General features: G+C 39.0%; 1 protein-coding gene across 2 annotated transcripts in view; it reads left to right on the forward strand.

The window, feature by feature from the left end:
* LOC127416399 (D-glucuronyl C5-epimerase B) overlaps positions 1-13,461 on the forward strand; it is a 101,401-nt gene extending 87,940 nt beyond the window's left edge. For both annotated transcript variants that reach the window (XM_051655746.1, XM_051655755.1), the window contains 2 exons: positions 7,400-7,639; positions 9,802-13,461. In XM_051655746.1, the coding sequence (XP_051511706.1) occupies positions 7,400-7,639; positions 9,802-10,826 (1,265 nt within the window). In that variant the 3' untranslated portion in view covers positions 10,827-13,461. The remainder of the gene's footprint in view (positions 1-7,399; positions 7,640-9,801) is intronic.
* The last annotated feature ends 3,344 nt before the right edge of the window (positions 13,462-16,805 follow it).

A 16,805-nucleotide genomic window follows, 5' to 3' on the forward strand; every position in this document is an offset into this window, starting at 1 on the left:
TACTTGTTACATGAGTAGATGGTCATTTGACTTTGTCCAGGATGTGTCAGCAAACATTAGCATTTTATGCTACAAGTGCAATGTGAACTTATGCGTCTCTGACCACCTCAGAAAGTGGTTTGAGTGATCAAATCACAAGACGAAATGGACACTGTGTACATCTGTATTAAGCGCTGTCCACTTGTGATTGCATCTCCCAAGATTTATGTTAATACCAGATGTAAGCGCGGTCTGAGGTGGTTTTGATTGTCCTTTCTACTTTAGATTTACTCTGTCATTTGTATGCAAATGCATTAATGAGCATTTCTTTAAACTGTCTGTTTGGCTAACTCATAACTGTCCATCCTAAATGTTTCTCAGTACAATTACACAGTTACTCCTTTCTCATCGTCAAGATTCATGTAAATGCATGTCACATTAGAGCAGCACATAATTATAGCAGGTTGGGAGAAGTAATAGGCAAAGCGACCTGCCTCATTTCTAACGCAACATGTTAGTGGCCATTAATAGTCATTTACTGCAGTCCAAGATGAGTTTCCTGGAAGCCAGACTCAAGTGATCTACATTTGCCTCTTAGTGAGTAATGCACTCTCAATGGACTATACATTAAGCAAATGAAAGTGGGATTGATTCAGCCACATTACAAGAGCTGATTTGATGACCTTAAACTTAATGGAGAAAAATGTTATGCTTGGACTCCCATGTGTCTTACATTTGAAGGTCAATGAGAAAAAGGTAAACCAAAGAGAAATTTAAAGTCGATTAATTTTTCTACATTATTAAAGAAAATAGACAATACGTTAAGAGGAATGATTATGGTGGTCTCAGTTGTGTCCTTCAGATGCGTTTCACTGTCCATTGAGCAGATTTTTCTATCTGTTACTCTTTGCTGTGTCAGTGATCTACCACTGTCTCTCTGGCCTGGCAGATTACTTTCAACCATTTCCTGCTGTCTTTCTCTCTCTCTCTTTCTCTCTTATCTCTCTATTTCAAGGACAGTGCTTCAGCAGACAGTGTTAAGTGCTCTGCTCAAAGCATTGTAGTGATGGAGCATTTTTCTGATCCCAGTAACATGGCAGTTTTTGGATCACCTCTACTCGGGATTGAACCTGCAACCTTTGCGTTAACAGCTCAGATCTCTAATGCAGTGGTTCCCAACCCTATTCCTGGAGGGCCCCCCAACACTGTACATTTTGGATATCTCTCTTTTCTGACACACCCAATTCAGGTCTCCACTAACAAGCTGATGAGTTGAATCAGGTGTGTTTGATTAGGGAGATATCCAAAATGTGTAGTGTGGGGGGGGGGGGGCATTATAACCATCAGACCACCATAACCATATCAGAGATAGGTCACCCTAAATTGAAAATTCAGTTATTTACTCTCCCTCATGTCATTGCAAACCTATATTACTTTCTTTCTTCCGTGGAACACAAAAAGAGATGTTGGGCAGAATGACAGTCTCAGTCACTATTCACTTTCATTGTTTCATTTCATTGAAGGAATAAATGCAATGGAAGTGAATTCTACCTAACACCTCCTTTTGAAAGAAAGTCATATGGGTTTGGATCGACATGAAGATGAAAAAATGATGAATTTTCATTTTGGAAAAAGTATGTGCTACTCTGTAAAGAGAAGACAGATCCACTCAGTTCCCTTTCACTGTTGTAAATTCATTTCTTTATAAAGAGACTCGGTAATGAATTAATCAGTTCTTAAGGAAATATTGACAATGAGGTCGTCTGATCAATACTGGAGTATAAAGAATGCTCTCCAAACCACAACAACATTATTATTCACTGATGGTGAAGTCTCTTTACTCAGTAAAGAATGCATCACTGGATACAAATAGCTAACAATAAGTGGAATATAAAACAAAAATAAAATCTGAACATTTTGAAATCAAATTAATATTAATCAAATTCAAAGCAGATTAAATCAGTTTATTTGTTTGTACATGTACAGTACATCAGGATAACAAAATGTTTAAATATACGCACTTTTGCACACTTTACACACCAATGAAATGGAAATATTCATCAATACTGTATTAAAAATGCAGAAATGTAGCACATCTAGGCATGCTGCTAAGAAGAGCTTTCACATATTGCAAAGTCATTGACTGGCATTCAGGAATAAATAGATTTCTAGCCTTTTTTTTTTTTTTTTTTGACAAGTGTTATTTAGACCTCGTTCATTTCAGAGTGGGCATTCAAAGAAACACATTTTTCTGTGGCACATTTGTACAATAATCCTTTGTGGCAGGTGGAAAAATTGGGTTATCTATGAGTTGAGATAAAATTCTCACTTTCTGTGGCAGCACAAAAGCAATGGAGTTTGTACTAGTCCCCTGCTTTTGTTTCCATTCTTGTGTCCTCTCCTCCATAACCAAGAGGCAGTCCATTACTCAGAGATTGTGTTAACAGTACATTGTGCTGCTCTCTGTTCTGTGAGCTGCACGGAAGCTCTGTAGCATTAATGAACGTGTTGCAACGATGGAGCGTGTTGGGGAATTTTTTTTTATTTTTTTTTGGCTGCTGATTCTAGCCTAGTATCATGGAAAATTTAAGAGAGCGCTGCCACAAAGCACAAGTGTAACATTCAAAAACAGACTTGAGTCCAGTGTTCAAGGAACATTACAGTACTGGTCTGATGGTTGTCTGACCTATGGGCATCAATGCTGGATCTCTGTGGTAACATGGATTATCTTTTAGCATGTATTTAAATTTAGTGACTGGTATCTAATTGCACATTTTTAAAGCGATAGTTGACCCAAAATGTAAATTCTGTCAGCATTGACTCTAATGTTGATCTAAACCTCTATAACTGATTTTCTTTTGTTGAACACAAACGCTTCAGTCATCATTCACTTTCATTGTATTGAAAAAAGGTGCAATGAAAGTAGATGGTGACTGATACTTAACATTCTGCCCAAAATCTCCTTTTGGGTTACACAGAAGAAAGTAAAGCCCTATTTGGACCGGATTAGTTTACCAAACATATGTCCATAAAGCAAAAAAATAAATAAATAAAAAAATGACTCAAGTAGAAGTAAAAGTACTAACATAAATAATTACTTGAGGAAGAGTAAGAAAGTATCCAATTAAAAGAGTGCTCAAGTAGTGAGTAACTCATTACTTTCACAAATAACATAATGGATGTTAACTCCCCTATATTCATTACATAATTCACATTTACATGTATTACAGAATTATTATTACTATTGTTGGAAATTCTGTCATCATTCACCATCATGTTGTTCCAAACCCATATGACTTACTTTCTTCCATGCAACACAATAAGGATATTTTAGACAGAATGTTAGCCTTGGTCACCATTTACCTTCAGTGAATGTATTTTTTTATATACACCTTCAATATATATTGAAAGTGAATGGTGACTGAGACTGTCCCTAACATTCTGTCTAATATATTTTGTGTTCTACAGAATACAGAAGGTCACACGTGCTTGGAACATCATGAGGGTTGGGAAATGATGACAGAATATTAAATTATGGCTGCACTATCACTTTAAAGGGATAGTTCACCCCAAAATGAAAATTCTCTCATCATTTACTCACCCTCGTGCCATCCCAGATGTGTATGTCTTCTTTCTTCTGCAGAACACAAATTATGGTTTTTAGAAGAAGATATCATCTCTGTAGGTCATTACAATGCAAGTGAATGGGTGCCAAAATTTTGATGCTCCAAAAAGCACATAGAGGCATCATAAAAGTAATCCGTACGACTCCAGTGGTTTACACCATATCTTCAGAAGTGATATGATACAGTTGAAGTCATAAGTTTACATACACTCATTTTTTATCCACTCCACAGATTTCATATTAGCAAACTATAGTTTTGGCAAGTCGTTTAGGACATCTACTTTGTGCATGACATGAGTAATTTTTCCAACAATTGTTTACAGACAGATTGTTTCACTTTTAATTGACTATAATCACAATTCCAGTGGGTCAGAAGTTTACATACACTAAGTTAACTGTGCCTTTAAGCAGCTTGTAAAATTCCAGAAAATGATGTCAAGCCTTTAGACAATTAGCCAATTAGCTTCTGATAGGAGGTGTACTGAATTGGAGGTGTATCTGTGGATGTACTTTAAGGCCTATCTTCAAACTCAGTGTCTCTTTGCTTGACATTATGGGAAAATCAAAAGAAATCAGTTAAGACCTCAGAAAACAAATTGTGGTCCTCCACAAGTCTGGTTCATCCTTAGGAGCAATTTCCAAATGCCTGAAGGTACCACGTTCATCTGTACAAACAATAGTATGCAAGTATAAACACCATGGGACCACACAGCCATCACACCGCTCAGGAAGGAGACACATTCTGTCTCCTAGAGATGAACGTAGTTTGGTGTGAAAAGTGCAAATCAATCCCAGAACAGCAGCAAAGGAGCTTGTGAAGATGCTGGAGGAAACAGGTAGACAAGTATCTATATCCACAGTAAAACGAATTCTATATCGACATAACCTGAAAGGCTGCTCAGCAAGGATGAAGCCACTGCTCCAAAACTGCCATAAAAAAGCCAGACTACAGTTTGCAAGTGCACATGGGGACAAAGATCTTACTTTTTAAAGAAATGTCCTCTGGTCTGATGAAACAAAAATTTAACTGTTTGGCCATAATGACCATGGTTATGTTTGGAGGAAAAACAGTGAGGCTTGCAAGCCAAAGAACACCATCCCAATCGTGAAGCATGTGGGTGGCAGCATCATGTTGTGGGGGTGCTTTGCTGCAGGAGGGACTGGTGCACTTCACAAAATAGATGGCATCATGAGGAAGGAAAATTATGTAGATATATTGAAGCAACAACTCATGACATCAGCCAGAAATTTAAAGTTCGGCCACAAATGGGTCTTCCAAATGGACAATGACCCCAAGCATACCTCCAGAGTTGTGGCGTAATGGCTTAAAGACAACAAATTTAAGGTATTGGAGTGTCCATCACAAAGCCCTGACCTCAGTACGATAGAAAATATGTGGGCAGAACTGAAAAAGCGTGTGTAAGCAAGGAGGCCTCCAAACCTGACTCAGTTACACCAATTCTGTCTGGAGGAATGGGCCAAAATTCTATTGTGAGAAGCTTGTGGAAGGCTACCCAAAATGTTTGACCTAAGTTAAACAATTTAATGGCAATGCTACAAAATACTAACAAAGTGTATGTAAACTTCTGACCCACTGGGAATGTGATGAAAGAAATAAAAGCTGAAATAAATCATTCTCTCTACTAATGTATTTGGCTAAGGTGTATGTTAAAGATTATTCAAATGTAGCATGGCAGTTAGCTGTTTAATTGCTTTATTTGCTGTGGTATGAAGTATATTCATTTGTGAGATGTGTTTGAGAGGTCGGAAGAACTTTGCAGTGTTTACACGCACACAAACACAAAATACAAAGATTAATTAAAGGTTCTGTTCCCCTCGTTTTTATCCTGGGCGTTTAGAGGCAGAAAAACAAGTATGTTCAGCTCAGAGGTAATAAGCCACATGAGCCTGTGGCTGTGTGTTAGAGCAGAGAGCCCATTATCAGAGACAGCGGACAGACTCATCAGTCTCCATGCCAAAGCTGAAGGAGAAAGGGAGGGAGGGAGAATAAAAAGGAATGAAAAGGAGATGAGTATGGAGGGTGACAGTGAAAGAGAGCTCCTTTTTCCTCCTCCTTCAGTTAGAGGGATGGCGTCTCCTCCAGCAGAGAATCAGAGTGCTCTGAATAGAATCTAGGCCAGAAAGAGTCTCCACAGCGCCCATCTGCCTCCTCATACAGGTCCCACATAGACCGTGCGTGTGCGTGCACACACACCATGGAAAGAGGCAGACTCATTGGAGTGTTTGTCATTTCTATTGCATTATGTCTGTTTAACTCTACATGTGTTTTTTTTTTTATTATGTGTATGCTTGTGGATAGATGCTTTAAAACTAGCAGTGTGGTCTCAGTGTTTTTTCTGTGGCTTAATATTGTCCTGCCAGGCTGTAGAAAAGGTAAGTTGTAGTTGAGGGAGAGAGTGAGAGAGGGTGGATGAAAAGCCTAATGACCTATAGCCCTTAGCGTTTTTGTCAGTGCCAACAGCATAATCTCATTCAGCTTCGTAATAACAGCGACACCACAGTGTTTTTCATTCATTACAGTTGTATGTACGGTAGCAATATTCCCATATAGTAATAGTATTTGGCTGAAGTCGGTGGTGTGGCTGCTCAGACTATGAGCTCAGGGGCTGTTCAAACAGATGGAGCAAAACAGAATGGAACTGAAAGCAATAATTTTTAATAATATCCACTATCCATTTTCAAATGGATAGCTCTAATCAATGCTCTGGGTGATGACATCAATTACTGCCTGCCATCACAACATCCCAGTTAATTATAATGGCTATTGATTAACTCTTTGCTAAAAAGCAGCGGGGTGTGTTCAAAACCTTAAAAATGGCTGTTCAAACAAACAGAGCAAAACTGAATGGAACGGAATGCAAGGATTTTGATTTTTCATTTACAAATGAAATTCACACAAAATAATTATTTGAATACACCTCTTATATGATGAACATGTTTTCAATTACTGAGTTCAAAGTAATTTAGATATTTTTTTTATGGGGCTTAAAATGTAAAAATGTCATGTGATGTAACTGTCCGGAGACAGTAAAACGAACAAAAAACTTAAAACAAAAAATGTACTTTGGTTGCGTACATGTGTTCAAAGTGCAAGGAAAGTATTTGAGTACTTTTTAACTTTATGGTTACACCACATAACATTTTTAAAGTCATTAAGTGCTCTTTAATCTTTATTTATTTTTATTTTTTATTTTATTTTTTGTAGAAAATACTATACATTTTTTAGTTTATTTTTTTTATTTGTGAAACCAACATGGACTCAAAGATTACATTTCTACGAACTTGACGTGTTTTAAACTAGATTTTTTTTAAAGATTTTTTTGTTTGTTTGTTTTTGTTTTCTTTAAACACCTCCAACAATCTTATTTGTCAGTGACCCATACATATTCAATATCAATAACTAGATTTATTTATCACCTCTTACCCACAAATTTGATTAGCATCAATATAATAACATAAGGATGCCTAAATAGAGGAATTCAGTAGCATTTTTTACAAACATTTATATGTAGACACAAATTTGTCTCCAAAACCTTTAGGTCAAAAAGTTTTGAAAATCATGGAAAACATAAATTAGTAGTGTTATATCAATCCACGGTATAAATTATATAGCAGAACCTAATTGACACAGTTTTACTATTGCACAGTATATATTGTTATACCGCCCTTGATTTTTATATGTGAATTTGTTTTATAGCTCCCAAACAAAAGTTTACCAATTTATCTTTCCTAACAGCATATCCCCTCTTCCTCTGTTTCCTCGCCTCTCAACAGGAGTACCGTTGTCCACCCAGTGGGGCCCTCAAGGGTATTTCTATGCTATTCAGATAGCTCAGTATGGCCTGAGTCATTACAGTAAGAACCTGACAGAGCGGCCGCCTCATGTGGAGGTGTATGACACAGCGGAGGAGAGAGACAGCAGGTCTGGCCCGTGGAGTGTCCCTAAGGGCTGCGCTCTCAACAGAGTCTACGATAAGACGAGAGCCACGTCAGTGCGACAGTTCAGCGCTCCAGGTACCACAGCAGACATTGAGCTTCATGCATTGAATTTCTCTTTACATCATTACTGTAATTTTCTGCATTTTTAGTTAACCTAGAATTCTTTTTTAAATTCTTCTAAAATTCATTTGTTTATTTTGCACTGTAATGTTTTTTTTGTTTTTTTTTCTTGGATTATCTCCCCCACCCTCATAACGTTATCACCTTCACGTTTCAATCTGGTTTCCACACCTTTCCCTTCCTTATATTCCCATAAACCACTCTTATTTTCTCATTTTCCATTTTCCTTAACAATTGCTTTTATCTGTTCTTATCTATTGCACCCTGTTTTATTTTAGTCTCTCTCACTCTATCTCTTCTGTGTTCTTTTATCACTTTTTTCAGAATCTTTGCACTGCCCCGCTGGGCATGCACACAAACACATACAAAACTTCAAAACATACTCTGCTCCTGCTCTCATTTCACCCAGCCTCATGTATTTTCTAGTTAGCATTACACTGAGGGTGTGTTTGAAACTGATGGCAGTTCCCATACAGCCAGTGGCTTAAAAAAGCCTTTTGATATGAAGGTAACTAATAAGTAAACTGGCATTAGACTTTAAAGATAAGTGAATATTTATATATCTGACAACAATGCTTATTTCTTAGTAGAAATAGAATTTTAAGTTAAAAAATAAAGTACAGTTATGAGTGAAATGACTTTCAACCACTCCTTTGGACACCATTTTTATTTTTCAATCATATGCCGAACCGCACACACAGTTTGTTGGGGTACAGTGCACATTAATGTCCACTATAGTGCCCATTGCGGCAACGCTGAGAATGCAACTCATACTGGTGTTGATTTATGAATTGGTCTCTGATACATTTCGGAACAGTGATGCACGAAATTGAGCTTTCATAGCTAGAAGTATCTTGTGCTTCCATAGAGTTTGTTTCTGTATTGAAGAAAACCTGTTTTTGGGCAAGTGACTTAAGCTTTCAGACAAGTAACATCAGTTTTATTTGTCCAAAAGAAAAGTACCTTGAATAGCTTAATGGTGAGCCTTAAATACAACTATGCTTCCTTTTGAAAACAACCATTTGGAGCCATCTCAGTAGGAAGGATGTCACGTGAGCATTAGATTCGGACATGCCTTAATGCTCTCTTCCCTCAGGGTACTGCATAATAAGACAGCATTTTTAAGGTTTTGAACACACCCTGCTGTTTTTTAGCATAGAGTTAATCAGTGGTCATTAGAATTAACTGGGATGTTGTGCTGGTAGGCAGTAATTGGTGTCATCACCCAGAGCATTGATTAGAGCTTGGCCAACTAGGACATGCTGGGCCCAAGGCTCCAGCCTGGCGCTCCCTTCAACCTCCTCCCTCTGTCCACATCACTGGTATTTGGGGGGGGAGGAGGAATCAGAGCAGGACAGTACAAATCCACTTAGTCTCTGCATTGCCTTAAGTAATAGATTTATGAGTGCATTAAATAGTGATAGGAGGCTCCTTGAGCATAAATGTCCTCGGCTGTCTCTCTTTACCTTTACATTTGTTTTTGTCTTTTATCCCTCCTCTGGCCTATTTTCTCTGTTGCTTTAATGCTGTTAATATTCTCTTGCTCACTTACTCAACCTCCTATTCCCTTTCTCTCACTTCTCATGCTTCTGTTTTTTCTCTCTATCTCCTCAGTAGAGGGTATAAGGAGTTTTACTTTATGTTCTGCTTGTCATAATGCAACAGAGAGAGTGGCAGGTAAAGGGATGTGATGCTAATGATGAGAGATGACTTTAGGATGAAGTGTTGAGTATGCATTTCTGTTGAAAGGGAGATGAAGGTCTTTAAGAGATAGGAAACTCTGATTTGCTCACTCTGAGGTGCATTGCAGTGTGTTCTACAGTATTCCAGGAGAAACGAGTTTTATATGAGATGGATTATTTTTCAGTTGTTCTATCACAGTTGGAGCCCAGCTGTCTCACAGCCTCTAACTTGTCTGTTTAATTAACCCCAGGAGAAAGTGTCACATGAAACCTTGCTCCTTCAAGACCACACACTACCTTCAGTGTTCACAAGCACTAGTCACTTGTGTGTGTGTGTGTGTGTGTGTGTGTGTGTGTGTGTGTGTGCGTGCGTGCGTGTGTGCAAGACATTACAAGCTGTTGTAACATATTTTATTTTTCTGTTGTTCTTTTTAGAAAACTCAGAGGGCATCTCACTTCCTCTTGGCAACATGAAAGATTTCATCATCTCTTTTGACCTGAAGTTTACATCTAATGGTAGCGTCTCTGTCGTCTTGGAGACCACAGAAAAAGGGCCTCCATTTGTTATCCACTACGTCACCACCACTCAGCTTATTTCGTTCAAGGATCGTGACATCACCTATGGCATTGGCCCTCGGACTGCATGGACTATGGTCACCCGCGACCTTCTCACAGACCTCCGCAAAGGCATTGGCCTCTCCAACACCAAGGCGGTCAAAGCCACCAAGACCATGCCTCGGCATGTCGTAAAGATAGTGCTACATGGTCACGGAGCAATAGACAATATCACTATCTCCACCACTTCACATATGGCAGCCTTTTTTGCTGCTAGTGATTGGTTGGTGCGCAACCAGGACGAGCGTGGTGGTTGGCCAATCATGGTGACTCGTAAACTTGGGGATGGTTTTAGTGCGCTGGAGTCTGGTTGGTATTCTGCCATGGCTCAAGGACAGGCAATGTCTACTCTAGTGCGTGCCTATCTGATCACAAAAGATGACACTTACTTAAAGTCTGCTCTGCGTGCCACCAGACCTTTCAAACTGCCCTCAGAGCAGCATGGAGTAAAAGCTGTTTTCATGAATAAATATGACTGGTATGAGGAGTATCCCACAATCCCTAGCTCCTTTGTATTGAATGGGTTCATCTATTCCCTCATAGGCCTTTATGACCTGGCACAAACAGCCGGTGAGAAACTTGGTCGGGACGCAGGTCAGCTGTACAGCAAGGGGATGGAGTCCCTCAAAGTGATGCTGCCCCTGTACGATACAGGGTCGGGCACCATCTATGATCTGCGCCACTTTATACTGGGCACGGCACCCAACCTGGCTCGCTGGGATTACCATACAACGCACATCAACCAGCTACAGCTCCTGGGCTCTTTTGACAACTCGCCTATCTTCAGGGACTTCATCAAGCGCTGGAAAAGTTACCTGAAAGGAGGGAGGGCCAAGCACAACTAGAGCACAGGAGGCCTCTAATATCTCTTCAAGCTCTCAAATCCTCTTCATGACTGCCACAGGAAGAGCCAGAGGAGGCCAAGTGTAAAGCTGCTAGCCGCAATCTGCTGCAGTGTCTTGAGAAAAAAAAAAGACTGAACACTCTAGTAGCCCTCTGATTTTCAGTTTGAGACTGTAATTGCAGTGCTTCTTGTGTCTGTGCTGAGGTTTTAATTAGAAGCAAACACAGCTGCTTGCAGCATGTGTCTGGATGAGGAGGGGGAGGGCTTTGGTTATTTAATAATCAAAGCTCCAGACCTGCAGGTTTGAGTGAGAGATGTGTCTGCTGAGATTTGCCACTTTTGGGCACACTTCAGTCAAAACAACGGATCGCAAAGCAGCTTTCAGAAGCTTCTTCCAAAGTAAAGCTCAGAAAATAATTAGTAACCAGATGGGCAAAATAAGCAGTTGAAATGATTGTAGAGGGAAAAAATAAATAAAAAATTAGCTGCAATAGATTTAAGTTATTAAAGTTCATAGCCCAATAGCGGAATACTAATGCATACAAGCTGTAGAGAAAAATGCTGAAAATGTCCACAAGTGTAGCATTATTAAATGTCAGAGAACAGTTAAGGTTTACTCGGTCAGTTTGACATTGGAGGGAAACACGACACCTTTAGTTGAAGCCACACACTATGATTCATTGTCCAGACTTCAGTCTGCATATCATGATCCTTTGCTCAGTCAAACCCTAACCACAATCAGACTGGACTGTCACTAATGTGGCCCAGACCTGCCCATAATGCACTTAAAGCTTTAGAGAGGTTGTAGGTCATTTTCTTGACGATTACATCAAATTTAGGGACACATAAATGTAGTTCTTATGATGTACACCCTGACACCGCTGTACTGCACTAATAAAGGTGAAATCAGCACATTAACATAAGGAATACAAAATGGTTTTGTTGGCCATGGTGTTTGTCCGTGTAATCTAAATGTCAAACATCAGTTGAATTGTACTACATATAAACTAGTCATGCACTTTACTTGTGTGGTGTGTGTGTTGTTGGGATATCTTTTTAGAAGCATTTGTGATTGAATTAGGATTTCAATCCCAACACCAATTTAGTATTTCATTTCTACATCTCATGCTTTGATGACAATGAATCATTTGTAAGGATTTCTCTGACTCCAAGTTTATTGTAGCTATACCCATTTACTCTATATAATTTGAAAGGACTACTGTATTGTTTAAGGTAACATCTAATTCCATATTTTGGGTGATGAATGTCAAGCAACACAATTGCGTACATTATGTAGAGCAAAAGAATGAGAGTGTTTATTCTCACGCTCAGTTGAATATCTTGTATCTCAGCCAAGCAAAAGTAAAATGAATATAAATAAAATGAGGTTTTCATGTATTAAAAGCAGAAATGGTCACTACGTTTATCATTTAAAAAATGAAATTATCCACATTTAAAAGCATAACATCTATTTGGTATCTAAATGTCTTCCCACATAGACAGAATCATTTAAACAGCTCCCTGGCTAGTGCACCCAAGAGTCTGGAGTGCCTGGAGACTGACATACAGTATTTTGAGTTTGGAAGTGTTTTAGCCATTTCACTTCCCGATGTTTCTCAGAGGGATCTGCCACTTTACCTCAGCAGTAAAACCTCCACCTGGCCGTGTCCTGTCTGTTCTAATCCCACATGACCACAGCAGCTAAAATGCAGAGACACTCCCATTATCTGCCAACCTGCTGTTCAGAACCATCTCCAACAGATGTTCACATTCCAATGTGGGCTTTTAGCTTTAGATTTTGTTCAGAAGATAAATGGCAAGCAGACAGAGTAGAACAATTTGACATTTCTAAATGTTTGACGTCAAAGATGCTGGTTTGTTGATGTTTGTTTGGTATAGATATAGTTTAGAGACTCTGGGCTATTCTCAGTGCTTAAGCCCTAAGGCATACCTCTGTGTTAACCCATTTTCAGTTTAAAAATCATTAGTTTTCCCATGAAAACTAGGTTGCTGCTAGTTTTCACTAATACTGATCTCACAAATAATACTATGCACATTTCATACTTGTCACTTAATGGGCGGACAAAAGTATGTTAAGAGGGAAAACTTCAGAAAGCTTACATTTTGTTTAAACCAAAGTATTTAAAGTTTGGGTTATTGTTTATCTGTTTTTGTTTTTGTGTTGTTGTATATGGAAGACCATGGTGCATGTGTTCTAGTATTTGTTTTTGGAAAAGATGTAATAAAAGGAATGTTTTGGGGTGGTATATATGCCTTCCTCCTCCAAGGAAATGCCTTTTGATACAGTTATTTTTTCAGTCTAAGATTTCTATAATAGAAAATGTGTAGAGAAGGGAACAGGAAATACTATTAATCACCACTATCTATGGGGATGTGTGCAACTCTTGATGTAGAGAGCTAGTGCTCAGTGCTTCATATTTCAAAAGGGAAAAGTGAGAGTTGGAAAAGCAGATCTGTTCTTGTAGGCCTTGCTTTAAAGCAGCCTCCTATTTGAGTTGGGTTTTAACAAGCCTTGTTGTTTGCATTTGAGTGAACTCCTTGGAGTAACAACATTAAAGCACAACTATAGTTTCTTACGTTCATTTATTCTCATCTTTTTTTTTTTTTTTTTTTTTCATTTCAATAATATTTCTGCTCTGGACAATTTGCAAAGCCCTCCTCTGAAAGCTGCTACTGTTTAGAATTGTAAAACTGTAGAGTTGTGGTTAATCTCCCCCACCCCCTTTTCTTTCTTCCGTTTTTTTTTTTTTTTCTTTTTTTTTTTCATGAATGCTTTATAAATCAACATGCGGGGTTTCATGTGTATGCAATAAATGGTATAACTGGATCGCAATAGCTGCATGCACAGTGGTTGTACAGACTTTACTGTGGAAGCACAATGTGCACATGCGATCATTTTTATGCAGGACAAATGTTTATTAAAGTCTTTGTGCTTTAAATTGATTTTTTAAAGTTGTATAAATAAAGGCATTTTTTTATACATAAATTAGTCCAGTGTGCTTTTTATTTAGAGAATAGAGAGAGAGTGTGGTCTGTAATTAACCATAATGAAAAAAATTTGACTTATTTAATAAATGACTATTCGGAGGGTGCTGTACACTGTCTGAGGCTGCCTGACCATTGCATCACCCTCCAGAAGCATTAATCAACGCGGACATTCCCATTCACTGTAATCCCTACAACATTTTTTCTATCTCAGTCACACATACAAACACTATAGTTTAATTATTAGCTAAAGCCTAGGGTCTGTTCTGGCATTTCACACTGTTTTTCTTTCCTATCTCTGCCTGTCTCCATAGTCTGTATGTTATTGCAGATGTCATTAGCTGAGCACATGGTGCTTGAAGACTGTACGTGAAGCCACCCCATGCTGCTCATCCTTAAGACTGTCTGATCAGATTATCACTTGTTTTTACCTAGAATTTTGCTGCGAATTACAGCGACAAAGCAACTGGAAGTCATTCCTTTTTAATGAGCTGGTGATTTCTGGTGACAAGAGCACAGCTGAGCTCAACTTTATTCAAATGAGCAACTCAACGACTATCAATGGGAGTGCAGAGAGTGAGCGCGTTTACATCTTTCACCGATCATGTTTAATAAGCGGACAACATGTAAGGTCATGTAAACACTTTAAACGTACAACGGTTTTCCTTTACATAGACAGATTTTTGCCCATTACCCTGATTTCGGTCTGCGTGTAAACACCTTTACCGGCATACTTTTTAAAGCTTACTAAAATCTATTTTTATGTTACCAGTACTTATTTTTTATTCCTACTAAGTATTCCAATAGTGACTAGAATCTGTTCCAGTTTAGTAGTAGTTGCACTCACTGAGCATTTTATTAGGAACACTATGGGCCTACTAAAGTGCCAGACGTGGTCTTCTGTTGTTGTAACCCATCCGCCTCAAGGTTCGATGTGCTGTGTATTCTGAGATACTATTCTGTTTATAGCATACTATTAATGCTTTACACTACTGCCACACAATTGGCTGATTAGATAATCGCATGAATAAGTAGGTGTACAGGTGTTCCTAATAAAGTGCTGAGTGAGTGTATATTTATTAGATACTAGTGCTTATTTATTAAGCACTAGTGTCTATTCCAAATGTTGTTCATAAAATTTCTCATTTCACTAGTTGGAACTGCTTTTTTTACTTGTCAAATGTAACTAGTCAGAATGGTTACTGGATAGATCAATTCAAAATCTTATTAGTAAAATGAAAAATGCTTCTAGCAACAATCAGACTGATCCAACAGTGAAATCAGAAACACTAGGTTGACTTTTCTTTAGCTAAAATCCATCTGTGCTTACTGAAATTCGAAGCACTGCCCCCAGTGGTCAAAGCTGTAACTGTTGTTGGGTGTATGGGCACATGTGAAATCCATTTTCTGGGTTTAATGTCCATGGAGGGGTGCCAAAAGGGAGTTGTGAAGCAAGTTGTTTTTAGCTGTACAGGCTTAATATAGTGAAGAGGAATGCATATTTTTTTAACTGTACCTCCCAACCCAAGCCTAACCATCACTGGAGTACAAATGTAATGTTTCAGAATCAGAATGAACTTTATTGCCAAATGTTCTCATATACACATGGAATTTTTTTTTTCCTTTTTTTTTTTTTTTTTTTTTCCTTTTTTTTTGGTGATAGGAGAAACAGGTGCACACAGAACATTACAGTGAGACACAGAATATAAAACAAGGTTAGAGTATATATAGACACAAATAATAGGACATATAACAGAATGGCATATGTACATGTGCAAGAGGTAATGTATGTGCAAGGTAGGGATATGTACAGTTATTGAATTAAATATGAGTGAATTTACATATGAACATGAAATATGTATTTACATTATTGCACTATGGGGGAGTCCTGAGGCAATTTAATTGTTCATGAGGAAAATGGCCTGAGGGTAAAAACTGTTCTTGTGCCTGGATGTCCTGGCACTCAGTGCTCTGTAGCGCCAGCCAGAGGGCAACAGTTCAAAGAGGGAGTGGGCAGGGTATGTGGGATCCAGAGTGATTCTACCTGCATGTTTCCTCACTCTGGAGAATTACAAGACTTGGAGGGTGGGCAGGGGGCATCAATAATCCTCTATTGGAGTAGAATAACTCCATTGGAGAGTGGGGGGATTTCTCCTGAAGTCCACTTTCATTTCCACTGTTTTGAGCATGTTCAGCTCAAGGTTGTTGTGACCGCACCAGACAGCCAGCTGATCAACCTCCCGTCTGTATGAACACTAGTCACCATCATGGATGAGGCCGATGACTGTTGTGTCATCTGCAAACTTCAGGAGCTTGACTGGGGTCTTTAGCAGTGCAGTCATTCGTGTACAGGGACAAGAGCAGTGGAGAGAGAACGCATCCCTGAGGAGCACCAGTGCTAATAGTTAGGGTCCCGGATGTGAGTTTTTCCAGTCTCACTAGCTGCTGCCTATCTGTCAGAAAGCTGGTGATCCATCGACAGATTGGGGTGGGCACGGAGAGCTGGGTTAGTATGGTTGAGAGAAGATCAGGCAGGATGGTATTGAATGCTGAACTGAAGTCCACAAATAGGATCATTGCATAAGTCCCAGGTCTGTTGAGGTGTTGCAGGATATAATGCAGTCCCATATTGACTGCTTCATCCACAGACCTGTTTGCTCTGTAAGCAAACTGAAGGGGATCCAGCAGGGGTCCAGTGATGTCCTTCAGGTAGGCCAAAACCAGTCTCTCAAATGACTGCATGACCACAGACGTGAGAGCGACATGTCTGTAGTCATTAAGTCCTTTGATTTTGGGTTTTTGGGGGACCGGAATGATGGTGGAGCATTTGAAGCTGCAGGGAACTTCACACTGCTCCAGTGATCTATTGCAGATCTGTGTGAAGATGGGGGCCAGTTGTTCAGTGCAGTCTTTCAGACAGGCAGGTGAAACACCGTCTGGGCCTGAAGCTTTCCTAGTCTATTGTTTCCGAAAG

The sequence above is a fragment of the Myxocyprinus asiaticus genome, chromosome 2 (assembly GCF_019703515.2).
Source record: "Myxocyprinus asiaticus isolate MX2 ecotype Aquarium Trade chromosome 2, UBuf_Myxa_2, whole genome shotgun sequence".
Classification (NCBI taxonomy): domain Eukaryota; kingdom Metazoa; phylum Chordata; class Actinopteri; order Cypriniformes; family Catostomidae; genus Myxocyprinus; species Myxocyprinus asiaticus.